Raw genomic sequence first — 27519 nt, 5'->3', positions numbered from 1 at the left:
AGCGCTATCGACCGACTTTGTCACAACACTCAACAGTGGCCCCCCTCCCCACTGGTCGCTGAGGATTCCATAAGTGCCAACCCCTTGCGTATTTACTAGCCGTAAGATCCGTGTGCTTGTTGCGTTATGTTATGTTTCGTTTGGTGCGTGCGTCTTTTATTGACTTCGCGTGAATGTTTTCGATTAAGTTCCACTAGGCTAAGAACGCTAGCTGTGTAGTCGACCACATAAATCCGGGCTACGTAAATACGGGCTGCCGGGCGGGACAGGAGACTTTTCCCCCTTCGAGAGCACACCGTTACATCGTGTCCGTTTCGATTGCATTCGGGCTACAGACTGGAGGGCGTCCCTGCGAAGCCGAGCGTCTCATAATCGGGCGAGATTAAGTCGTTGAAAGTTTTGTTGTTTTGCCGTCCATATTTATCGGCCCGGTCTCGGTCGCTCGCTATGCAACAGCATACAGGACATTTGCTGGTGGCTGCTCGAGTTGTTTGTCTCCCGTGTGCGTCCGAACACGCGTCTGAAGAGTGGCTCTTACCGAGTGGCTCTTGCCAAGTGGGCCCTTCCATCCCCAGAAAACTATCGCCCCGTTTGTTGCGCATAACCCGACGCGATTGAACTTTGAACGAACTATCGTGCGCAGACCAGAGAAGCTTCTTGACTCCTCGAGAAGAGGTCGTCCGGGAACACACAGAGAGAGAGACAATCTTGTGCTTTCGTTTAACTTTATCGCCCCGTTATTTGGGAGCGTGGGGCGAGATTAAAATCGTGCCCCGGTCGGACATTGTTTGTAGCACTCTTAAAAGGGGACGATGGTTGACAAACAAGCAGAGATTGATCTGCTCGAGGGTCGTGCACCCGTGAGCTGCCCAATTGGATGGATGTCACTTTGCTTGCTCCTGTCCCGCCGGTGTCCCGTGTACAATCAGCCAATCGAATTACCAGTGAAGTTACAGGTTAGTTTTAGTATAGCAGCACTACGTTCTACTCGTACGCACTCCCATTCCGATGTACCGCCGTTTGCGCCATTTTTTTCAAACGAAGTTACGAATTACAAACACTATTTACCACGATGGGTAATGAGAAATGAAATATTATGTAAATCAACGCTATGCTCATTTCGTTCCTCCATTTCCGATATATCACAGTTTTACTTGATTGTTATTTTTACAGATAGCTTTAGTAGCTGCTTCGTCAATTTCGTCGAGGCATTTTCAGGAAAGCAATCATTTACCGTGAGTTGCTTCCGTATGGGCAAACACTAAATTCAGATCTCTACTGTCAACAAGTGGACCGTTTGGTCACGAACGGCCACAATTGGCCAACAGAAGAGGAGTTGCTTGTTGGTCTGTTTGTTAGAGTCCACGGACCTGCCACTAAGCGATTACCACCTTATCCTCGCGTTACAAATATTCCGGAGTCATCAGAAATTTTCGTATGGAGATGCTTGGGAAAACCGATAGCTAGAGCGATGTGATCGACAGCGAAACCCCAATGCGATCCATGCGAGCTGGACTTGCTTTTACCACTGATAATCAATTCCGATGGGCGATTAATTATTGTATCCAAAAAGTAGCCACACTGAAGAAAGTCTTACCACACACCTCACCTCGATTCGTTTCTGTCGGCTTCGCTAATATTATATGATGGGTTTCCACTTTTGCCACCGCGGTTGCTGCACAGCTGAAAGAACGATTATCGCTTGGCGCGTTTCATCTCGTACCCAGCATCCATGCCAGCGGGATCGGCAATGATAAATGGTCACCAATAGACCGAACACCGAACGATCGCGTAAGGAGCCACCCCTCAATGTTTATGTCGTGTGTGAACCGCGCCATACTTCGCTTGCATCCGGCCGCTTCGGCCGCGGAAGAAAACAAAGAAGCCGGGGGCCACCGTTGGCTGGGAAAAAGGAGATTTTCTATTTTTGGAGCCGCCATTTGCCGCGCTTTCGCCTATCCGAAAGCGATTAACCTTTGGCAGTGGAGAATTTTATAAATATCGCGCTCCGCGTGCACCCCGTAAACACCTCGCCGGAACACAGTGCGCCGGAAAGGAGCCGGTGGAAAGCGCCCCGTGACACCGGAGGCGGCCGGAGCGGCAGATGTGCGGAGCATGTATCGACTTTCCACCGAACGTTCCGAACCGCACAAGAACAAGAATAACAATCATCGGCGTGGCGTTCGGCGGGGCCGTCCGAAAACAAAACAAAACCGGACCATTTTCGAAAACACACCCCGAAAGTCCGGGTGTTTTCGTTTCCCCGTTTTCGTTCCCCGCCGACCGGACCGTTTTTGGTTGAAAATCAATCGCCTTTTGGCACACAATCCGTGCGATCGGCTTTCGCGGCGCACTGCGCGTCACGATCGCCATCGATCCGCCGTGAGGGGGGGACGATGGGAACACACCCTGATGGGGTTTGGCATATGTTCTGTTTATTTTTAACCACCATCAGTAACCCCGGCGTCATCATCGAATCATCGGCATCGGGTTCGGGTCCGGACAGAATAAGTTATTAGTGCTCATCAGCGCTGGCGCGCCAATGGTCATTCGTTATTGCGCGTACCGGCCTCCGGACGCAGTCACCGTGCAGCCTCCGAACCTTCGCTTTTTTGTGCCTCGTTTTTCTCTTCCCTACGGCCTGAGGATTTCGCGTGTCTTGCGTGGAATGTAAACAGACAAGACAAGTGGCCTCGCTTGGACGTACTCGCTTCGACATTATGCTGCACCCATCATCGACCGGTGGCCGAGGTTTGGCTCGTCCGTCTCACCGAACCGATCACTATTTACAACATATTTCACGCGGCTAATTCTCCGTCTGATGTATTCACGCTTCGACCCGCGGTCGCTTCCGCCCATTCGTCAGTCAGTTCGCCCTCGCCGAAGAGCATTCCAATTTGTTTACCATTGTTTCGCTTTTTTTTTACTTTAAGGACCCTTGCGTATTGTTCAAAGACCATTCCTTTCCACCTAAAGAGGCTGTCGATCATGTCCGCGAGTCCGCGAGACGGGCGGGCGAACAAATTGTTTCCATCTGTCGTATCGCCATTTGTAACACAAATAACGATTTCAGTTCGCGTGACAATTGGCATAATATCTGGCGCAGATCCGAGGACCCGGGCGGATGTGATTGCTTCGGAAGTGAATCAACGTTTATCGTCACACACAACACTGGCTCTATTAATATCGCCGGTGGAACCAACGTTCGTGTTGTTTGTGACTCTCCATTTGATTATTTCTACAACCGGTTCGGTTTGTTGGAAGCGAAGGCTCGGGCTCGTGATTCGGGAAGAGATCGAAACCAATGCCGGTACACTGATAAGGTTATGATCGGCAAACCGCTCCCCCAAACAAGGGCCCGTCCGTCAGGGACCGGTAAAAGCCATCACATCCTCCCTCTAAACTGGGCCCTTCCGGTGGAGCGCTCCTTCGCTGAAAAGCTGATTGACGATGGCGAACACATCCGGGAAATTCTCGGAAGGACTCCGACGACGCAGCGCTTTTAACAGCACGACACGATGTTCCTGCACACGCCGACTAACCCAACTCCAGATGGTGATGGTGCCCCATCTGGAATTAATGGAAACGTAATCAATACTTCCGGGCGCTCCGGGGAAAAGCCCTTCGGCCCGACGGGACCACCGCCGGGTGGAGTTTTCTCCCGGGCCGAAAGTCAACCGAATCACAATCACACGCGTCGCGATGGATGGTTTAAAATTTACGGACAATTTTCCGTCGAATCCCGGGGGTGCTTGGGGAAATGGGTACGGAGTTTTATTTAGACGTTCCATCGGACCGGAACGGTAATGAAATCAATATCATCATTAGTATCGATATTGTCCGTTTACGGGGACCAAGCACATGTTTTTCATTATTTTCCCGAGAACCGGAGGATATGGAGGATTTTATTACAACGGTGTGTTTCGAACAGTTTTGGTATCGGTATCGGTATCGGTATTGTTTTCTGTTGAGTAAATTTATCATTTGTCCTCTTTTAGTCCTAATCCTAATTTAGGTTTAACCCACATAGGTTACCACCACAACCGGTGGTTAACATTGTAGGAAAACCCGCAGAAAATCCGCACCAAAAAATGGCGACCCACAACACAACCAATGCGACCGCAACGACCAACGTCAGCGAAAGCGTGGTCCAAAAATGGACATTTTTACTTCTACGAACTATTTTTAACGGTTCGCCAACATCGGGCCTTTCTAGTGGTGATATCCGATGGTTTCGCCAACTGCCAGCGCTTTTCCTGGGCGCGCTTTCCAGAGGGCCTTCCCAGGATCCGCATGTGTTTCGTCCGCTTCCAGGATTCCCAACTCCGGGATTGATCCCGCCGAGATCGCAGCCCGGGTTCCGATGTCCGACGAAAACCTCAGCCGACCGGTGTCGACCCCGAGAAGCGCAAAATAGTGATGGACATTTGGAGTGACGCGAGCTCGCCCGAGGACCGAGGACCCACTCCGACACTCTACGGTCAGCCCGGAATGGTGCTGACGTGCATATGCTGCCAGGCTTTCGGGTGACGTTCGGTGTGGCGACACGCCACAGTTTGCAGGCCCGTCGGACGTAAATGAAGATCGCCTCCGTAACCTGCCACAAACAAAGGCGCGAAAAAGCGGAAAACAAAACCCGACGGACCCGTCAAAGTGTTTCCCGGCGGGTTTTTGTTTTGTTTTGCATTGGCCCCACACTCGGATGGTCCCATTTGTCGTTTTGGGGAAGGTTGCTTCGCTTTGTGCGATGGCGTCCTGTCAACGGACGTCGGTCGAGCGAAACGATCGGTCGAAAATCGATTCCTCGAACTGTCCCGCGCGGTGGACCTGCGGCTGGTGGGAGTCGTTGGCAACACAGCCCTAGACACCGTCCCCGTTCGTTAGTAGACTGCCGGTACTGACCGCGACTAATTGACGGTTGAATCCCCAGCCGCAGGGAGAGGTCGGGTGACGTTCAGCAAAATTCAATTACCAGCTAACCCGGACCTTACTCAGGGCACTACTGTTTGTGTGGTGCTTCCGCAGTCACCGGTGACAGACTGAGAGCCGACTACTTCTATATTTGGGTGTTCGGATCGGGTGTTTCGGACGCTGACGGTCGGTTAGGGAAACATTCTTGCCTTTCAATTTCATCACTATCACATACTTTATTAATCGACTAAACAGCTCTCTACAGCGACTCACCGGGGCCTCGCTCCTAACATCGCGCCACTATATACACACCGGTCCACACCACTGCGGGTTCATATTTTGCGTATAGTTTTATGTCTCTAAAAAACAGCTTCCTTATGCACCTCTTTGAGTGTTTGAATTCAATTGAACGATCCGTTTCGTCGGGAATTGTCTACCGGGCGTACTCAGTAATTATTGCATCGACACTCCCAACCTCCCAAGGTGGCACGTTCCGGCCTAAATTGGTCCGGCCAAACGACACGCCTAAGGTGTCTCGTAACAAGGTAACACTTAGGTTTTGGAAACAGCTAATACACGGAGTGAGAGCAGTTTTTGGGTTCCACTCTTTATATCTAATTTGTTGCCTTTCTCTCTCTCTCTCTTTCTAGCTTTCTTTTTAGTCCACTCCTGGTCTGTTGCAGCATCCGGTCGAATATGTATATGGTATATCTGTATATAAGTATATCAATATAAATATCGTCCTCCGTAAATTATCACCATTTGTACACCTAACAATGAGTTCTACTTAATTCCTCCCTGTTTGTCCTTTTAATTTCAATGTGTTCTCTCCCGATCTGTTCCCGATCTTTGATTTGTGTTTCCGTTTATAACGTGTTCCTCTGAAGGTTTCCCATCTTCCCCCCGCACATACTGACTGTCTACTGACTCTATACTGACTCTAAAATGCTTCTAACAAACCCTTGCTCTATTTCGCATTCGATCGCACACATAATTAATATAATCACATGTTCTAGCTACCTACACTAGCGAACCACACTCGAACCCGGTTCCGGTTCCACGGCTGCACGGTGTGTCGCCGCACTCTGCCCCTTGAGGGCCACTTGAGGTTAGTAGGGTTTCGTGTTTTGTTTTGCTGGTTTCGGTTTGTTCAGTTCATTTGAACATTTTTGCACTGCTACTGGTCCGCGTGTCCCGCACGAAGCTCGTGCTGTGGCTCTCGGTGAAGGTAATCAAGTCCTGCTGCTGCTGCTGCTGTTGGTGAAAGTGATGATGGTGGTGCACCTGGACCGGACCGACACTTTGCCTCCGCTGTAGCTGCTGTGGCGGTTGCAGAAGTTGCTGTGACTGTTGCTGGTGCTTCAGCTGCAGCGTCTTCGTATCGCTCCAGAAGGTCAGATCGTCCACACTGCCACTGCAGCTGAGATCGTTCGTCTCGAGCCAATCCCAGACCTTGCTCCGTACCGCTTCCTGATGGTCGGGCGTTGTCGCGAAGCTAACACCACCCGGCCCGGAATCGGGCGTCAGGGCACCGGCACTCGTCATCCGCCGTGCCCGCAGCTTCCCGTCGAACGAGTTGCGACTTTCGCGATGATTAATGTACTTCACCGAGTCCTGATCGGAGCTGGTGTGGTGGTGTGGCCCGAACTGCGACGCGTGGTGCTGGCCGGCGCTGGCAATGTTCGACGCCGACTTCGAGACCCCAATCTTCCCGTCCATCCACCGGTTCTTCATGTACTTCATAATGTCCGTCACCTTCGCTCGGTCCTCCTCGCGATGATCGAAGATGCGCCGGAAGGCACGCAGCAACCGGGGCGTAAACCGCCGAAAGTGGTCCGGGATTTTGGTGGTCTCCCGCTTCTGGTACTTCATGAACGCGGCGTACTTGGCGTCGCGCACCCAGTCCGCCGACTTCCACGGGGTCGCCCCGGTCAGGCAGACGAACAGCACGATCCCGAACTGCCACGAGTCGGCCGACGCCCGGCACAAAAAGCGCTCGTTCTTCACCACGTCCAGGACCTCGGGCGGCAGGAACGCGGTCCAGGTTTTGTTGTTCCGGCTCACCAGCACTCCCTCGCGCGTGGTCGTCCCAAAGTCGCACAGTTTGATGCGCGAAAAGTCCGGCGTAAAGACGAGCACGTTCTCCAGCTTCAGGTCCCGGTGGACGAGCGACTTCAGGTGCATAAAACCGAGGGCCGAGCTGAGCTGTTCGGCGATCTTCTTGCAGCTACTCTCCGGCAGCCCACTGGCCCCGACGTTCGCGGCCAGATCCCCGAACGGGGCGTGCTCCTGCGCGTACACGTAGTACTCCTTCGTCTGGAACTTCACCTGGTAGCAGCTGAGAATGTTCGGGTGGTGGCTTAGCTGGTAGTTGTAGTGGAACTCGCGCACAAACTCCTTCAGACTCGTCAGCTCGGTGTGGATCGCTTTCAGCACCACCGTCGTGCCGGTCGGCCGATGGTGCGCCAGGAAGATCTTCGCGAAGCAACCCTCGGCGATCATCTTCTCGATGTCGTACTCATCGGCGATCGCCATCGACGGGATCTCCATGTCCGGGATGCGGTGCAGAACGTTGCTGGTGTTCGACAGCCGCCGGTAGCTGTTGTTGATCGACTTGTACAGCGTCGCGATGATGGACGTGTCGGACTTGCTCTCGGATAGCTTCATGATGCTCGCTGGTATATTTCTCATCTGCAAATGGCAGCCAAAGAGAAGAAAAACGACATTGAAGAATCAATCAGAATTGACTGATCAGACGTAAGGCAAGGAACTCAACCAAGGAAGAAGAAGTGCGTTTATTTTGACACCCGGCACCCGATCCGGCACCTGGTAAATGTCCGTCGATTCGCCTTCTTCGATCGATCGTGTACGTTGGCCAATTGCGAAAAACGGACCGGACCGGAGTCGTCGTGACATAATCGCTGGCCGAAACAATTTGCATCACGCACTTGGCTTGGGGAAACCTTCACCGGCGTAGCAAAATCCAATGCTCCAATGGTCGGGTGGAACAAACATTTGAACCACGCATTTCCACGGCGTCCGTCAGCCGGCGCAGACACCCCATAACGCCCCTCCCCCGGGACGCACCAAACTGACAATCACAGCACGGCGCACCCACATACGGCGGCCGGCCGCGCCATGTGGCGAAAAGGTCATGCGGAAAGTTATTTTAAACCTAAGACAAACCCAAAAATAAATACGTATTTTTAACCCGCAACCCAAACGAGGTGCCACGGTGCGCCGAGTCGTCCTCCAGCAGGGCCAGTGCCGTCGCGGGGTCACGTGAGGAAGCATCCCCGGGACTCGGCGTTACATCCGTCAGACACATGGACTCTCTCGGTCTCTCTCTCTCTCTCTCCGAGCAGGCTGACCATTTGCAGGGCAGTTTATTCCTCTCCTTTGGTCAAGGATTCTCAGGTGGGTCGATTAAAAACCGGAGGCCAGCAAGTAAATAACAACCCGGTCAACCTTGACGGCCCACACACGGCCGATGGTGTGTCCTCCCGTTCGGCCGGAAGCGGCCTTTTTGCGCACACTCGACACCTCCAATCAACCGTGTGACAGTTTGGAAGGGCTTCCGTCACTCCGGAAGCATCCCGGTCGTCTCCCGGAAAAGTCATTAAACTGGAGCCTCCCCGTGGCTAATTGATGGCCGGGAGTGCGTCTCACTTTCGCAGCCTCACCGAGCGTGCCACGGGTTGCCCCTAGCAACCGAATGACGTCATCGCGGAGCGTTGCCCAGAGAATAGAACCCGCCCGAGGGAACGATGACGCACGCAACGCACGGCGGAGCGGATTGTGAGCCTTGCCGGAGATAATTTATGCTCCTCCGCGCCCGCTCCTTCCACCCCCCGGCGGAGGGGTCGGCAGCGTCGATGTAAATGAACCTGTGATTGCGTCGCCATCACCGCCAGTGAGTTGGGCTCGAAGCCCTTCTTTTTTGCCTTCCGTGCTCCCGTTTGACTCGGTGACTATGCCCATTGCACCCACAGATCCACTCCCGGCCGGAAGTGAGGCTAATCCCTTTCGGTTAGCCCGATGTGAAACATCGGGCTTATCGGGCGGACGGAAGTGAGCGAAGTCGAGTGCCGAGTCCCAAGAGTCCGCAGCCGACGCTTGCCGCCCGGAATACACTATGACTGGGCCCGTTTTGACAAATGGACCGGTGTTTTGGCGGGCGGTCTGGCGGCCGCCGGTCGGCTCGAGAGATTAATTGAGTTCATTTTTCGCCGCTCAGCACCGTTCCGGGGCGTGGCCCTTTACGGGGTCCGAAACGTGGCCGTATCCGTTTTTTGAATAATTGCCTTTTATCCGATGAACGGAGAGACCAGCGGAGAATCGTTGCCTTCGTGGTGGCCCATTTGTTAGCTGATAATGGCCATTGTAAACTTTATCTTTCATTGGCGCCGCTAGAGATACATTGTTGTTCGAAGAATCTGTCTGCCTGTACGAAACTATTTAAGGGCCGGGCTTTTGTGAGTTCCACATCACAATTACGTTCAACAATGACGGTTGTAGCACGTGACAAGTGTACCTTTCCGATTGTGCAACAAGTTTATTCCAAAGTTCCAGAACTGAAAAGATCGAGCTTATTTAAGCCCCGAGTTTCCGCATTACGACCATGATCCCCGTAACCTAATTTATCACTTCCATTTCAGTGGCCACCAAATCTTGTTGGCTTTGCCTCTCATATAAACTATTTGGGTCCGCCACCGATGGTGGTAATGAAATTTATAATTACATTTTCAATCAATCATTTGGGTCACCGAAGACTGTCGCCGGAATTAGAAATCAATATTGCGGTGCCGTGTCACATGCGACCCCAAAATAGTGACTTTCTTTCGCTGATTTTGCACGAACGAATAAACAAAAATTAGAAAAAAAACACCGCGCGACATTTGATCAGTTCTTCTGCTCTTGGCGATCTGGGTCTCTGGGGCGGGCCCACCGGAATCTATCCGACGCAGCTCGGTGGATTCGCTCGCTCCAGGTGAGCTGCAAATTACCGTTGGCCGGCGCGGCCCAAAACGAGGGCAAAGCTATATTTAATCCGAACCCTCCGTTTCTGGTCCGATGCCCAACACGTTCGGTCGGAAATGCCAATCGATACGGTCGCAAAAATGTTCGACTCCGCCAGCCCAGCCCAGCCCAGCCCAGGTCACAAACATTGGTCGTGGGACATTGGTCCATCTTGTGGCCCGTGCAGCTGCAGCCGATGTCAAAATTAGCCCTCTCGGACGTCATTGCAACGAGGTGCAAAGTGGCCTCGACCGAACACCGAGGTGCGGATACATCGACAGCCACTCGGGCAAACCTTTGCTCTTTTCGAGGTTGCAACGCGCGCGCATCGGTTTCGTTGGTGCAGGACCTCGCCCCAGGAACGGGTCCGCGAACCAGTCCGATCTCAATCAGCAAACGAACACGAAACAGATGGGCGGTGTCAGGGCAAATAATGTTTGATTGATTTAAGAGAATAAATCCCAGCCGCTCACCGTGTCCCGGGGTGGTCTGGTTTGCCCATCCCAGCACATCAGCGGGACGCCAGTGACGCCAATCGAACGGTTTGACCATCGCCTGCAGCTTGCAGCGGGTTCTCGGACGCAGTGTTGGCAACGTTCCACGACGGATTTTCTTAACCCAACCATCAGCGTGGTTCCGCACTCGAGACAGTCCGCCAAAGGGCGTCGTAGGCAAAACCCGAGAAGCATATGTTTCGGGCGATAATCGTTAATAAATGGCCACCGGATTCGGAGCGAACGGAGGATGGAAATGTTAGGCACACTTTGTTCTTTGGCACAGCGCTTGTCGACTCTAATAATTTCGTTAACATGTCTCCGGCATAGGCCACCGTTTTGTCACCGGCGGATGGGTATTTATTAGAGAGACAATCTGCTGGTGCTGCTAGCCGAATCCGTAGTGTTAGTGAAGGGCACAATAAGCTGCACAGAATAGTGGATGGTCTTTAGGTCTCTGAGAACTAGGAGAGCCTTGTTGTCACGCTGCCTATTTAGCCATCGAGAAACGAGAACGTTCGTCTATCAAGAATCGAGGTTAAGGAACCTCAAGCGTTCTCCGGAAGGATGATAAACAAAAGTTAGATTTGGTTATGTTTATGTGAAGTTTAACATAAACATAATCGAATCTAACTTAAACAATATCAAAGAAAACTCTCTAAAAATCGTATTTCACGCAAATAATTTGAATAGTTTGAATGGGCAGCGATCGTTTTATGTTGCCCCGATGGAAACTAAGACGGTTGAAAGATACTCTATTGCGTCCATAATTTCTATTACCAAGCAGAGGCCTGTGAAAAATTGAAAGTAACTAACGAAAGGCCAAATGTTCAAAAAAACATTTTATAATGTGTCCTTATTGAATTATCCATCAGACATTCGAGTGGCTATCGCACGTCAATTGTCGTCACAATCCGCCGGAATGTCGGAACGATACCATCGACTAATACTCACAGGTGTGTGCCGTGCAGCCACCCCGGTTGAGATCTTGATTGGGGCTCTGTCCCACTCCGATTACCACCTTCAAACCACAGCCACTTTTGCGTCAGCATATAGCTCCCTTTCCTTGCGGACGTTTGCGGCGTCAATTCACGCCACCCATTTGCCGGCGAATTCGGTTAAATTGAAATCTAGAAACGCCGCTTGTTCGCCGGAATTGCTTTCGGAGGTTATTTTCGCTGTCGCCTAGTCGCTTCGCACTGCGAAATAAGGTCCCCGGCCACGCAAACCCCGGAAGCCGGCGTGCGTGCGAGAAGTGAAATCTCGAGTTTATCTTCGTGTGAAAAATCGGTTTTCCCCGAGAGAAGGAGTTTTTGGGGTGCAAAAGAAACAAGCAAAACACAATCCAAATGCCATTCTCCGACGCACTTTCTCGTCGATGACGCATGACGCCAACGACCCGGACCCGGAAAGCAGACCCCGCGTAGAGGCACCTTCTTGCAAGCCAGCTCCTGCCACAGCAGATTCACTCCCTGGCTGCCTTTCGGTGGCCTTCGCTCGGGCCACGAATGACGTCAGTTGCGGTGTGAAAGTTTTCCACTCCCCAGCCGGGCGCCATCCCTGTGTTTCGACACTTTGGCCTCGATTACGCGGGGACACGACGCACACACATCAACTCACACGTTTGCGGTCCACCGTCGGGAGACGGTGTTTCTGTTCCGAAACCGAGCGAAAATCATAAACCTGATTCAATCTCCCTGGCGACCTCCATTACGCCGGGAGTAAACGCCGTGTTCTGTACCTCCAAAAACCTGTCTCTCGCCGACCGGCACCCGAGGGAACTTGTCTAACTGGCATGTCCTCCGCTGGTGCTCGCCGACCTCCCCGGAGGGGGATCCGGTGTGAAGTGAAGATGAAACGAATCTCCATCCCGGCACGGCCACGGCGCCATGAGATGGGGTGTACGTTCGCGTCCCTCGTCGGATGACGCATCACGGCAGCTGTCAGGGCGTGTACGACGGGACAGTCCCAGACACGCTTTGGCCATATATCGGCTTCCTTTTTCTCCGCTTTTTTTCCTCTTTCATTTTCCCACCATTACCCCGGGTGACGGTGGACCTTCCTCAACGCCGGATCGATCTGGTCCCGCTCCGGTCCGGTCCGGTCTGGTGATGTGTTTATTTAATCTGTCAGCCACGGTGTCGCCTGACTCACGCCACGGGGCGGGCCGTGGTTTTGCCGAGGCCCCGGTAAACCCGGTACCCATTCCGGCCATTTTCATCCGGCCGGCAATTCAAACGTTAATCGGATCGTATTTCAATCGCACCCAGAACACATTCGACAGATCAGGCGGGTCAGGGAGGGGGTTGGGTGTACCGCTTTTGGCAAACATGAACCAAGGTAATAATGCTATCAAAATGCCATTTCAAAGCACCGCCTTTCTTTGCCTCAACCCGTGCGAAACCAAGGTGGTGACCCTCCGGAGATTTTCTCACTCTGAGTCACCGAAAGCGCGCCCGGTGGACAGTGTCGTAAATTTGGCACCCCTCCCGGCCCCGGCCCCGAGGAGGGCGATATAAATTTTCATAATCCTTTACTGCGGGCCCAATAAACGGTGCCGCTCTAAGTGAAATTCAAGCCAACACTATCCATCGGATGCATCTTATGGCCAGGTTGGAGCGGTTGGCGGCTGCCAGGAGCGTTCGCCCACCCGGCGGAATCGTAAATTTCGATACGATTTGACATTTCGGAAAACAAATTTATGCGTCCGGCAAATATTGGGGACAGATTTTAAAAAAGTGTGTCGCCCGTGCCCCGGTCACCGGGCCCCCCGGGTCGTGTGCGTGCGACTGGCGTAGGCCGTATCGGTGCGAATCGCGAACGGGGCGGTTTGCAGCTTTTTTATGGTTCTCTTTTCACGGCGCCCGTGGTTGGGCGGCCAACACGGCCATCGGCTAATGGCATCGTAAAACGGCTTTTTCCAACCACTTTTCGACCCACGTCGGGCGGCGTCGGCAGTTCTCCAAAGGTCGATGACAAGCGCCTATCTGCGCGAACGGCGGACTATGGTGGAGGTCACATCATAACGATGGGCCAACGCCACCTATCGATGATCACTTACGTGGCCGTGGCGACGTGATCCGTTTGAGGAACTCGCTCGAAACGGGGATCAACGGGTTAGAGAAAGTGAATCCCATGATGTTAGTTTTATAACAACTATAACGGTTTAGAGTTCTTCTAGAGTCGCTAATTAAGGTGGACGAAACCCGTGTCCCGTAGTGTGATCTTTCCATTCAATTTCCTCTAGACGATAATATTTACAATGTAAACTTAATGTGCTATGACCGTTAATTGTGCTACCTCTTTCTCAAAACAGACGTGGCCGCAGCTACAATGGAGACGCCTGGTGTCTGGTGTCTGGCAGTGCCCATGATCGCTCAGCTCATTGGCCACCGCGTGTGTGTTTGGGGAGCGTTTTTAACCCCCAACTTCCGGTACACCGGACTGCAGTAGTGCAGTCACTACGATGAGCTGAAAATAGTGCCCGCGCCTGACCGGCACCCCTAAACTGACGGGACGACGGTGGTAAACTAACCCAAAACCTGGCTCCAAACTGTTTATAATTAAAAAGGCGGTTGGCGGTTTTCGCGATCGACCCGACCGCCCGTGTGCCGTGCATTAATTTTAGCACCGACGCCGGCTGGCGGTCGCCTTGGCTAATGGCTAAATGCATGTTACGAGCGGCCCGGACCCGGTTTCGAGCAGACAACCGTTAACCGCCCGCCCCCGGTGAGGTCCTGGATTGACGTCTGCGGCTGGCACCGGCAAAACTGATCCTGATTTCCCCCGATAGTTTGCTGCACTTTACGACGCACATGGCACACAGAGAGTGAGCGTGGAAGACCGACCGCCGGAGAGGCGGATCGTAAACTGGTGTGACGTGGAAGCGAAAGTTTTTCCCCCGTGGCCCTGGTCGGGCACGAAACTGATCAATAGTTTGGGGCTGGGGCGTAAACGATGCGTGATCGGTACTGAGTCGAGCTGGCAACACGAGCCGAGTTTGTAAACTTTTGGTCTAAGGTCCCAGGGGCCAGCGTAAAGTTTCGCGATTGTAAGCGCAGGGGTAATGGGCCGAATTGTAACAAAGTGGGGCTAATGGTGGGGAATATAGTAAGTAGTATGAGTAAGGGGAATACTCTTCGATCCAATCATCGATTAAGCTAGCCGTTTAGAAGCATGATTTATTGACCCATGTAATTTGCTCCTCTCTAACGCTCAACTCACTAATGATCTTCTGCTTGGTTATTTGTCTAGCCAATTTATAGCTTTGAGTTTGTAATGAGAAGATCTAATAATATACAAAGTCATTTCGCCATAAAATAACCGAAAAGTCCATTTTGGCAGTTTTCCACTTAAATTTTGGAAACTCTCCTCGCGTAACAACAACATTCTGTTTATATCTTCTCTAAAGGTCAGATCCTTTCTTTCTAAGGAGCGGAGGTAAACCCAAGCGGTGGATACGTGTGGACCAAGAACATGCACGAACAGGTGCTTACAGATGTAACTAGCGCATGTAAACCACACCATCAAAATTCCAACAGCCGGAACTCGAGCAAACCAAACATGCGGACCGTGTTTGATAAACACGACCTGCAGTTTGGTCAGGGCTTGAGTCGCTACGCGGAACCGCAAGTTGACCGTTTATTATAGTTTGCCAACCGAGGTGTTTCCGCAAACCCCTTAATATAGTTTAATAGGTCAAACAGCTGACTCACGCCAACGACAATGAAGGGTCAGTCAGACAGAGTCACAACTATTCATCGAATATCCTTCTGCTTGCTGATGAAATTCGCTTTCAGTACCAAAATCAATCATCTGCCCACCGTTTGAATGCGTTTATGTTGATTGATTTCTTTCGACCATCCGTCCAATCGCACCGAACACCAAACTGACGGGCAGACAGAAGCGAGAGAGCGTTAATAAACGGCCACATACTATGTGCATAAATTTTTTATTTCCACTTATTATTCAACACCCATGCGCCGCATTATAAACGCCATTCATCATCGAATAATGAGCAAAATTCGTTGGAACTAGTATCAATAGCTCAACGCTGTCAATGCTGGCAACGGCATCAATGAAAGGGAAACGTTTACGCCAGCGGCTAGAAGGAACGCCACAATCCTTTCCTTTCTCTCTCTCTCTCTCTGGCTGCCTCTCGAGTCCGTACTTCAAATTGTTGTTATTACTGGTAAGCGCAACACCTATGTCGGTGACGGCTTCGGCTCTCCACCACAAAACCAACCACTCCACTCGAGAGGGGGACCGAAAGAAACACATTAACAGCCCGTTCGCCACCGGAAGCCACCTGGTTACGTGGCGTTGGCGTTGTCGACGAGGCGTAAAAACGCGTTCGTGGAATCCGTACGCGAACATCAATCACCCGGCACGCCAGTTCGCAAGTGATACGCATAGCGAGCACGGTGCGAGGAGAGTGGATATCGAACTTTCCAGCCCCCAAAACACCTACGCACAACCCGTTCTCGCCCACCTACGGCTGACTCACGTCGTAAGCAAGGATGCAGCAGCAGCATATGAAAACCGATTAAATGTAGCTCAAACCCCAAACCGCGCAAAAAACCGCAGAAGGATTAATGGACCGAAATGGAATCGCAACGAGCGGTCCAAAAACACTGACCTTCGGGTCGGACGTATTAGTAGGTGTCGAGGTTTTTAGCACCAACCGGGACATGATGTCCACTAGCCGGGCCAAAGAAATGGAGATTAATCGTGGTCCTAAATAGGGCCAAACGAACGGGTACACCTATTTTTAGCGCAACAAAATCCCAAAAACGGGCCCTTCCGCAGAAGCCAACGGCACGCGGCACGAAGCTAATGGCCGTAATGGAGTGCAACGTTGATGATGGGCAGAGAGAGAGTAAGAGGAAGAGCCGAGCGAACTGAAGGGCACGATTCGCTGAATGATCCATTTTTACTTTCGTTTTCGTTTTTAGAACCCATTTAGCTCCGGGTTTAGACTGCCAGCCGTGTATTTTTATTTAAACCGCTGAACTCCAGAACCAGAACCGGATTAAAGTGGATGCCACTTCGATGGAAAGACCTGCCCCCGGGGGTCAGCTGATCCGGGGCTGGCCGGGTGGCCTCGCAAAAGGATAAGAGCGCTCGAGTGCTGCTGAAGATGCCACGCTCGCCGGAGGGTCGCCGAACGAAGAAACACTTTATGGCGGAAATAAAAGCGATGACTTATGGGGGACTTCCTCACGCACGGAATGCGCCGTTTGACGATTGTAATCCCCCCCCGCTGGGGCTGCGTAGGGCTGCAATCGTCGAGTGTTTCCTTGACCTTTCCCGCGAAAGGCACCCTTAAAAAGAGGCATTGATCTTGCGAAAGCCAAGGATTCGAGCAATTTTAGATCTGCACAAGATTTACGGACCCAACACGGAAAGGGACAAAGAAAATTTTACGGCTACAAGGAACCTACGGGGGGGAAAAACAATAAATGCGGTGGTCGGTGGTCTGTGCGGGTGAACAGGGCCGGGCACTGAGTGCCAAGCCAGGCGATGGTGAAACTTTGTCTCCTTTCAAAAGCGGAGCGGGAAATCCATCTCGAGACGATCGCGAACGAAAATTCGAATCTTCCGACTTCGGGGCCCTCCGATGGGGCGCATCAATATTGATGCCGCTGCTAGGGCCTCCCCGACCGATATTTCCAATTCAAATGTTTGGCGTAGGACACGATTCACAATCTTCGATGTCATCGTTTGCCGATTTAGCCGATTTTGTGTCTGCTCCAGTCTGCTATAAATAAGTCGTCAGTCAACCGACCCGCAATTCCGGGTACTTTTCAACCTCCAACCGCCGCTGGCTTGAGCCCTCCCCGATTTATTCGTCGCATCGTCATCCTGCGTAATTGTTATATTGTTTCGCCCACTCGGGCCGCCGCGACCCGTCTCTCAAAAGGCACGAAATTAGTGACAGCGCTTCCGAGCGTGTGCCGCCGCCTCCGGATCGACGTTATAAATAGCGAAAAAATCGATAGTTGCCAATGCCTGGCGTCGTCCCGAGCGCATCTTATCGCAATCATCGTTTGCTTGACATTTCAGCGACAATCTGCTCCTCTCCGGCCCTTAGACTGCCGTCTGCGGCGTTACGTAACGGGACGGAGCTTGGCGCTTCGGTTCCTTCGGTTCACCATCCACCGATCGCGAGTGCATAATTTATCCCTTCTGGCCCCACCGGAGGGGTGACAGATTGCTCCTACCACTGGCTTAAGTCGCCGGTGGATCGAAAAATTATAAAAAAATTCACTCCCTGTGTGCCGCTCCTTGGAACTGTCCCGGGCCCAAAATTACTGTTTAATAATGCTGTTCTTCGCTTCGTTCGCCGGAGCATCGTAACGAACTTTCGCTCGCTATCGCAAATCAGCCCACGCGAGCGCACCGAAGACCCCGAAACCGTTCAAAAGTTTCAAAATTTGATTTATTCAATTTAACCCCTCGAAGGCGGCCGCTCGCCGGGGAAGGATGGCTTGCGTGGTGACGGGAAGGCATAAAATTCTTAATTGAATTAAAACCCTTAACTTTCCGGATGGCGCCGAGGCGCGTGAGAGAGAAATCGGATAGAAAATGTGGGGGGGAAATAGAACTGGTCCAATATCCTTACGACGTCATTTAGGGTCGTAAACGGCCAGAGACCAGGCCTGGTGACGCCGTTCGAGGGAAGGATACGAAAATTGACGAAGCAAATTCAACTCCATCTCGTATGAGCTCTTGCCACGAGGCCAATATTATCATTAAGTTCTGGAAACAGTAAGACGAGTGGTCGATAAATTTTAACCTTTCCCAAACGGTCGCTTCCCTGCCAAATACAGGGTGGACCATCGGAAGCATAGGGCAATCCCATATTTTTTACATTAATTGTCAGATCGCCTAATGTCATTTTCAGGTGCTCAACGAATCCAGCAGCACGCTCTTTACGACCAAAAGCTTTTGGGTTAGTGTGGTATTTGCGCGGATATGATCATCAAACCGTGTTTCTTTGAAGGCGAACCTGTTATAAAACAATTATTATGCCAAAGTTATTGATGCCAACTACTCGTGAAAATAACACGGACGACTACTGGTTCCAACAGGACGACATCACATGTGAAACCTCTCAACCAACATTCAATGTATTGTTCCCATATAAATTCAGCAAACGAGTTGTTCCCATACCTGGACAAAACATCATTATAGATAATCAAAATATATCATTTTCCTCTCACCTCAGATAGCTGGTGCTACTACTGGACAATGAACTTAACTATCGTCCACACCTAGAAATGTTACATAAAAAACTAGACATACTCATCAAACTGCTATACCCATTAATAAACAGAATATCAAAACTAAACTTTTCAAATAAACTCCTAATATATAAAACAATTTTCCTCCCTCTCTTAACCTATGCCACTTCTCTGTGAAATAAACTGAATAAAATTCTCAAAATGATCCTCAATTTACACTGGAGAACACCAACAAATCTCGTCCTAAGGCTCGCTGGCACGCAAAGACTATCGTTTGAAATTAACAAACTAAAAGAAGGCCTAATCATTAAATCACCCTACAATACAAGACCTGAATATCTGAAGTTTTTAAAGTTAACTAGTTGTAAGATGTTTTTAGTTATTAGTTATTATTGATTATAAGTATGATAAAATGACTCAATGCCACGTGGCATAACATGTAACTTAAATAGATTTTAATCGAAATATTTTCATTTCAATCATTTTGATACCTTAGAATTATTAAATAGCTGCAATCCCAATGTGGAATATCTCTGTACTCTTATGTAACCAAGCATTTATGTATAATAAAGATCCAAAAAATCCTTTTAAAAAAATCAATGTATTGCGACCATTGTTCTCAGGACGATTGATATCGAAAAATGGCGATTTTGACTGACCAGGGAGATTACAAAACTTGACGCCACCACACTAAGGACTCTAAAGGTACCCCAAGCAAGAAACCATTTTTAGAGCAAACAAGCAAACAAGTTTTTGATGTATTTTTCCTAAGAAACAAATGCTTCCGCTTCCCAAGGGCCACCCTGTATCAAGGCCCTGGCGCACATTGTGGCATCGCACCCAGGGCGTTCCTTGGTTCCTCCGAACAAATAAGAGACGAGTTTGCCATTAACTCCGTCTGTCTAAGCTCTTATGTTTACAGTTTATGCAAAAGAGGCGCCCGATGGTACAAATGATGGAGTACTGCGCGGTCCGCCAGTGCCATAAGGAACACCCCAGCAGCAGCAGCACCAGACTTGGCGGGTTGACTGCTTGGAAATGGTTTTCGGATAAAGTTTCGCGCAAACGTGCATCGCCGGCAGTTAAAGTTTGTGAATGTAAATCATTGCGAACATTGGAGCATCATAAATCAATCAAACGGCTCGTCTTATCACGAAACACAGCTCAACGAAAGTGAAGTTTGAAGAAAATACCCCTCACTGACAGTGGCCCCGTGGCAAAACAAAGCTTTCCCATCCTCCGGAGATGAGGTCATAAGTTGCGTGGTGGCGAGTGAGCGAGTGAAAACTAAACATTTTTCTGCTTTAGTTTCCATCACATCAAACACCTCAACCATGGGATCGGTCATGAATTACGCGAACTGGCACTGCAAACACAACCACATATACACAATAAACAAACCCAAGGGATGCGCCATTCGAAATAGAAATTACAAGCGTTCGCCCAACGGTGCAACATTTTGCCTGGGAGCTCTGGGCGTAAAAAAATGCCTAACCGAAGCCGACACATAAATCCGATTCCTCCGTCCGTCATCGAAAGTAAAACAAACCACCCGGCCCGGGGCCCAGCCTGGCTGCCGAGAGCGGATTGACTGGAAGCGTGTGCAAGCTGCCCGAAGCACACTCGTTCTGGCTTTCGTTTCATTGTCCGCAGGGATGGATCTTCAGATCGCGAATCGCCGCCACAGAGAAGAAAACCCGTCGTCAATCGTGTTTTGAAGGAGGGTCGGCCACCACAACGCCTTCGAGACACGCAACTAGCAACAAGATCTTCATTCGCCCGTCTGCCGTGTCTGACGTCGGCACGAAAATGGCTGAATTGGAGATGTGATTCGTTTTGCCCTTTTTCTGTTGTCTCATTTTCCGTGACTCCGGCCAGCGTAAGGCCCCTGGCTAACGAACGGTTTTAATGAAGTCCTTAGAGCGCCGCCCATTGGAGGCATTAAACAGGAGGCGGACACACCGAAAGCCGCTTACCGTTGGAGCGTGGGCACATTCGAAAAGAATGTGGCCCAAAACTTCCTTTTGTTGCGCCGATTTTAATGATGATCGACTGCAACGCCTTCGGCTGTGCTTTCGGGCGACCGAAACTTACCAATAATTGGCCCCAGTGGCACCGGCACCGTTTCCGGTGAAATCTGTTGACTATTTGTGCGATCCACGGAAAACCCGGGAAACAAGTGTACCGAACATAATCTTCTCTAATTATCGTCATTCCAGTGAACGGACCGAGCTTCACCGGGGCCGGTGCTTAGGCCCGGACACGATTGCAATTTCACGCACCAGGATCACGCTCCCGGAGCGGCCCATGCCCATGTATTAATGTCGTGGCACGGTCTAATGGTCTAAGTTATTCCGGACCGGGCGGCGGTCCGAACTTTGACATTCTTGCACCACACGAACTTGCGAAACTTTAGCACCTAACGTCACGCGGGGTGTCGGGTGGGACGATAATTTACGGGCGGTCCCAGATTAAGGCAAATGTCGCCGGAACCATCGCTTCTCTCGCTTTGGCGAGTCGGACCACTTTCCGGTGCGCGAATGTAAGCGCGACAGTTGTAATTTATTTTCCGGTTTTGATACAAACCCACCACCACCACCGAAACCACCGAAGGACGCAGAAGGCAGGATGGAAACCGGCAGCCGGCCAGCAGCCGACGGAAAGTTTGTCGCGGACAGGTAAAGGCCACGGCGTCCATTTTGGGTGGATGTTTATTGCGACTCTCGAAACCCCGTCGTCCCAACCCGGTTGGGGGGTTCGCCATTTAAACATTTCAACGGGAGCTTCGCCCACAGACCCGCCGAAAGGTCAGACCGGGTTGCGTCGGGTTGTCAGCCGAGCGAATGAAGGGTCTGCCACACGCGTGATAAACGGCTTTCCCGGTGAATGGACCATGTGAATCCGTTTTTTTTTGGGATCCGTCGATCCTTTCCCGGCTCGGAACACAATACAAACGGGCACGATTCAATTAACGAACGAACGAACGGACCGGATGAGTGTGTCCTTCGGCACATCAAAGCGAGCATATTCACTTCCGGTTCGGGTCTCAAGGTAGCATGGCAAGATAGGCTTCATCGTCCCGGGGGCTCGCCGTGGAATTGATACGAAACCGAGAAGAGCACCATGGCTGAGCGACTTCCAAGGACGTCCACGTCTCCGATGCAGGAACATCTCCATCCGGTTCAATATCTTCGAAGCTCCTTCGTATGGGTGTGTTAGTGACAGTGCGATGTATAGCGATTCGCCACTCAATTTATAGGCCGTTTTTCCATTTCGTTGACTACAAACTCATCGAAAGTGGCCTCGTACAGGTGGTCCTGTCCAGGGAGGTGTACATACGGGCCTCCGAGCGGCAATAACTGGAGCGAATCATGTCGTTGGAGCGTCACATCGTGCTGATGGCCCCTTCACCGTTCTTGGCAACGAATAACAAGTTGCCATTTGAACATGGTTTTTGCGGGACAACTTCAGCAGCCTCCAACAACAGCAAACTACCCAACCGGGTGAGACTCCAGAAATAGACCGCCGGATCTGGAGCGTTATTTTTAGCTGGACGGGCCTCCGGCCATCCGGCGATCGATGGGAACAGGCAAGTGGCCACCAGGTTTGTGGATTGGCCCATCAGAGGGGGGCTATAAAAAGAGTTTTTTCCGAGTGGTACACCGGTCGACCGGGAGTGGACCAAGCCTGTTGGTAGTAAGCAAAGATTCTAATCTAATTTTATCGCTCCACCCGTTCCATTCGATTGGAATGCACTTGACGGCCCCGGAAGGCCGGCTACACGGTGAGTGTTACGCCACGAGTGCCCCGTGCAGAACACGTACCGCTTCGTTGCAACTTCCTGGGCTTCATTTGCAACATGAAACGACCTTCGGAAGTCTGCACAGCATTTCCGGCAGAAAAGCAGGAAACTTTCCCGGGAATAGGCCAGCTTGCGTAAGTAAGTGTTTCCTCTGCGTTGGCTTCGTGGACTGCGGCACAGGAAGGACTTTTCACTTCAAAGCAAACTTTGCAATCACTGCGCCGGTGCCTGCCTACCCAGAACCCGGGTTCACCGTTGGCCGGGGTTTGTCTTTCTATTTGGCCTTCGTGCTACAGCTTCGGTTCCACCGGGAAGCACCGGGTGAAGTTCTTACGAACCGTCGTGCACCGATAAGCCCTACTTCCTGGAAGTGTTTAATAATTGCATCAAATGAGCGCTTCCGACCCGTGCTTCGAAACAGAACCTTGCTTCATTAGGCGAAGTGAGGCCATTATTATCCACAAATTCCTAAACACCGTTTCGCGCGTTATAAACCATCGTAACCCAGCACGGTCGACCGCATCGGCCTGACCGCAAGGCGTGACAGTGCCGGGGGTAAACATAACCCTCCGCCGCACCGATCTTGGCCACAAATCCGACGAAATAATCACTTAAAATAATAACCCTATCGTCCCAGGCGAGAGTAACCGCCTTTAAAGTGCCGCCGACGCGCAAGGATCCAGTTACCCTGACTGGCACCGCGTGATTGTCGGCAAACACCTCGACGACGGTGGGCGTCCGGATTGACAGTCGCCCACTTCAGTGGCGGCTTGAAACCAGTGATCAACTTTGGCCCGCCAAGGCGCCCAACCGCGCTCCGAACATCATTAACACGTCGCCCGGCCCGGGATGGAGGCGCCTGGTGCGCCGTAACCGGTGGCGATAGTAAATAAATGGAAAATGAATTCTCAACGAGAGACGACCCGGGGAGGAAGCCAGGGTTGGTTCGGGCAGGCATAGCAGGTGTGTGGTCCATAACAGATATTCATCATAAGTCGCGGTGGCCACGGCAAGGCACTCACCCTTATCATCGCCCGGTGCTCATTACGCGAGCGCGCGCTTCGTTTTTTGCCTGTTTTTGGTGGAGTAAAATTTAAACACCCTCGTGTCAGTCACCGGGCCCCGGGTGCGAGAGAGATAAGAAAATAAATAAACTTTCGCCCGGTGCACAATAAGACACATTGCGTTTCTTGCCGCCGCTGTTTACTTCTTATTTCCGGCGTTCCGCCTTCCCGTCTTTCGCGGGGCGTGAAAGAGAGTGGCCGCGAGTGTGAGCGAAATTTATTTCCCAGTTTTATTTTTCAATTTGTTTCCCTTTCAAACGGGCCCAGATTTATGACCCGGCCCCTTCCGGGGGTGGCCCACGCTTCACGCGATTTCACTTAAATTTTGCTCATTTCCGGTTCACCACCGGCAATCGTCGTCGTCGTCGTCGTTGGTGAAATGGAGCCGCAAATCGATGCGGGGCGATTATGCGTAGGCAAGATTAGCGTTCGGGCCACTTTATTGCTTTTATTGAATCGTTTGTTTCAACGCCGGCACCGGGGTGTTTCCGCTTAACTTAATTCCATTTCCTGTGGCGCAAGCCAGCCGGGTTCCGGTCGGCGCTTTTACTACCGTGGTGTGCCGCAGGTTAATGTAATGATCGACGATACTTTCCCGATGAAGACACGAGAAGAACAGACCAAGAAGATGACCCATGTGTCTTCAAAAAAACATTGCCAAAATGTACACAGCGCAGGACAAACAAACCACATGGGTGGGCCATATGGAACGAACCGGAGCGATGTTTACCCATCCCGGCATCGATCCTCGATCGATCATTGTGCCGGCAGCGGTTTGATCGACGTAACATGTGGGCCAATAAGTTCACAGGATGAGGAATTATTGAAACATATCTAAAATTGTCCATCACACCAAACGCCATGGGTGGTTTGGGATGAAAGAGGACAACCCACCCTTAACGACAATTACGAACGGAACGTTTGAAGACAGTGTCCCTGTAACAGGTCTTTTGTGCCATTAGAGCCATCCGGCGAGGCAGAAGCAAACGTCGAAACCACGAACCGCGCTGGCGGAAGAGGAAAGAAAATGCAAAAGACAAACGGAACTGCTTTCCGTCCATTGCCATTGTGATTGTTTCAGTCCCAACCCGGTTGTGGCATCGGCGAAAGCGCTTCACTCAATCGCGGCGCTCGCTCGTCGCAAGGACATTCGTCACCAGCACACGCCAGAGAGCGGAACTTCCGGCGGACGGGGACTGAAATGCTGCATTATTCCCATCCAGTCCCATCGTGGGAGCGTTTCCGTCCAACTCTTTACCCTCACAGACACACTCAAACACAGTCAGTCAGTCAGTAACGCGTATGGATCCTGTGAAGCTAAGTGGATTTCGTTGCGAGCGTCGCTTCCGGTGCAAGCTAAAAATAGCTACATCATTCCCGTATGTTTGGGTGTGTGTAAGGGAGAAAGGTAGGAAGCTTTCACGCACACAATCTCACTTCCGCAGGGCCTTGGGAACCACCTTTCAGTAGAGCCAGCGTACGTGGGAACCGAACGCAAGGATAACTAGAAATGGCCGCGACACGAAACAAACAACCAGAATAAGGACACTAGACAGCAGAAGAAGCACACGGTGCCAGGGCCAGGGCCGTGATAAGCGAGATTACGTTGTGCAATTAGACATGAGAAACATTCTCTGCCACTCTCGACGATTCGGAAGTGCCTGGCCCCAAAAATAGAAACCCTCAGTTTCCCGGCACAAACCGGGACAATGCTCCAGGGAATAAAATATTAAAACAAACAACGTTCCTTCCCAACGCTCAGCCGCGCTTTTTGTGAGACCCAGTTCAGTTCAGCTTCAGAGAGGCGGATGAAAACCGGAAATGGAATCGGTCAGGCAACGACCATTTTAATTAAACTTACCCCAGGCCCCCCCGGGAATCGGCCTCCTTGGTTCGGTGGGGTCGAACGTTAAGGAATCACCAAGGCTAAGGCGAGACCGAGTGGCCGTTAAGGCGACACCTGACAGCAAATGGGACGCGGCAACGACAATTCAAATAGCTGTCAATCAACACGGGCCGGTCGTGAAGAATGGGTCTCCTGACAATAGGAAGGGTTGCGTTGCGGTCATCCGCCGGCCACTGCTTGATCGGTCTATTTTTGCCGTAATTTAAATTAATCCTCTGACCGGACCGGAACTCCGTAATGATGGCGCTGGCTAGCAGCAACAAAAACAATGAATATCCGTTTCTTGCAATTCGGGAGGGCGAAAGTCGATCCGGCACACGATTCCTTCCCGATCCCGGCGAAGGTCAGATCTGCACACCGTAATAATATTGTGCTTCTTGGCCGCAGGAACATAATACCCTATGAACATAGGCCGCAGGAACATAGCTACCATTAGCGTCCTCGGTTCGAATGTAGCTACTCGGAGTGTAGTATTCATTAACCTCCGCTTGGCTGGGGTTCCCGCCCTCCATCCCGCCGCCGGGCGAACGGAAATAGAAGAAAGATTAATAGTTCGATTTATTTCCTTCGTCAGCACGGCCCCAAGGTGGCCCGAAGGGCCCACCGTGCCAAGATTGGATTGCCCTCGCGGTGGGAAAAGTTATTTTTACTCCACCCCGCCGAAAGAGAACCCCATTAGAGCCGGAGAGGAAGAGCCGGGTGCCCCCGGAGGGCTCTAGCGGGACGCTCGCGGTCGGTAGGTTGGTAGGTCGCGGGAGCTCACGTGCCCGTCCTGATGAAGGCATCAGCAGCGGCACCGACAATTAGCACCGAAAATTGTACGCCCTACGCCCATTCGGGCCAATTCGGGAAGCGGCGCTCCTTTTCGGGACGGAAACACACGTCCGGAGTCCGGTCATTACTTGTAAAGATGCTGTCTCGCCCGACCCCAAAATCGCAATAAAAACGGCGAACAAATCGGACCACGGCAGCTGTAGCAGTTTTACTCAAATTTCCATGGTCACCTCGGGCTCGCTGACGTCAGCGAGTGGAACTTGCTCGGTGGCCGCCCGACCCACCCCAAGGATGTCAGTGACCGAAACGGGGGGCCGACCGGGTGAAAACAATACTAAAATAGAAGGACGACCATCCAGACGCTATTCTAGCGTCGGTGCGATACAGTCGGTTGCCGGACACATTTCCGCACCCCGTTCCGGCACCCCGGGCCCGGTGTCCTTCGGCAAGCGAATTTACAATCAAGCAGTAGGCGAGAGTGAAAGCGACAACCGGTGGCAGGCATCTGATTAAAGACGCTACTGCAGCGGGTCAACGACACAGGGTATCGACAAATGGTCCCCATTTTTCTCGAGCCCCACAACCCTAGCAGATACCTTTCTGCGGGAAACTTCAGGGGATCCAATTTGGCGGTGGTTAAAGCGTCGGAATGGCGCCCGCGAATCCTTACACGATCGCTGATCCAATTACGGCGCTCCATTCCGTTGGCAATAGCTCTGCACAACTCGTCAGCGAAAAAAGGCGACCAAAGCGAACAGACTGCGTACATTTTTAATGCGCCGGTCGAACACAATCGGGGTCGGGTACTTACCTAAGCATAAAATATATCCCTCCAAATTCGTTTGCTCGGCACTCGGCCCGCCGACGTGTGACAGATTTCTCGGTGTGGGGAAGCCCTCGCTCGTGGCAGCTTAAATATGCATCCTCTCGGACCTTCGGAACTTTTAAATACTGTGCCGCTGCTTCGAGGAAACGTTTGCTGTTCGAAAACCGAACGACACTGGCTCACAGACCACACGGTTCCATTTTCCGGTGCGAAACAAGAAACAACGAACGGAAAACTGGACCGCCTTCGGGGCTGGGTACACTTTAAAAGAGTTACATTTTTGGTGACTGCTTCCTGGGGCGCTCTCACTGACGAGGACGATATTTCACGGCTTCGAACTCTTTGCACGCGCTACCGAAACGAACGATCAAAGCGAAAGCACATTCGCCGGGTTGTTTAGTCTAGGGGACGAGGTGTGAAGCCGGTCACTTGAGCGGCCATTTGCGTAAACTGTCAACTGATCAAACCTCCTTTCGA

The 27519-nt window shown here is 51.5% G+C and overlaps 1 protein-coding gene across 1 annotated transcript; it reads right to left on the bottom strand.

The window, feature by feature from the left end:
• Positions 1 to 5553: 5553 nt before the first annotated feature.
• LOC131210427 (serine/threonine-protein kinase meng-po) lies at positions 5554 to 27331 on the bottom strand. The gene is made up of 2 exons (XM_058203675.1): positions 27028 to 27331; positions 5554 to 7602 (listed from the first exon to the last, which is right to left on the bottom strand). The coding sequence occupies exon 2, from the start codon at positions 7600 to 7602 to the stop codon at positions 6067 to 6069; it is 1536 nt and encodes a 511-aa protein (XP_058059658.1). The 5' UTR covers positions 27028 to 27331; the 3' UTR covers positions 5554 to 6066.
• Positions 27332 to 27519: the final 188 nt, after the last annotated feature.

The sequence above is a fragment of the Anopheles bellator genome, chromosome 2 (assembly GCF_943735745.2).
Source record: "Anopheles bellator chromosome 2, idAnoBellAS_SP24_06.2, whole genome shotgun sequence".
In the NCBI taxonomy this organism is placed as follows: domain Eukaryota; kingdom Metazoa; phylum Arthropoda; class Insecta; order Diptera; family Culicidae; genus Anopheles; species Anopheles bellator.
This window is presented reverse-complemented; position numbering and strand designations above follow the sequence as displayed.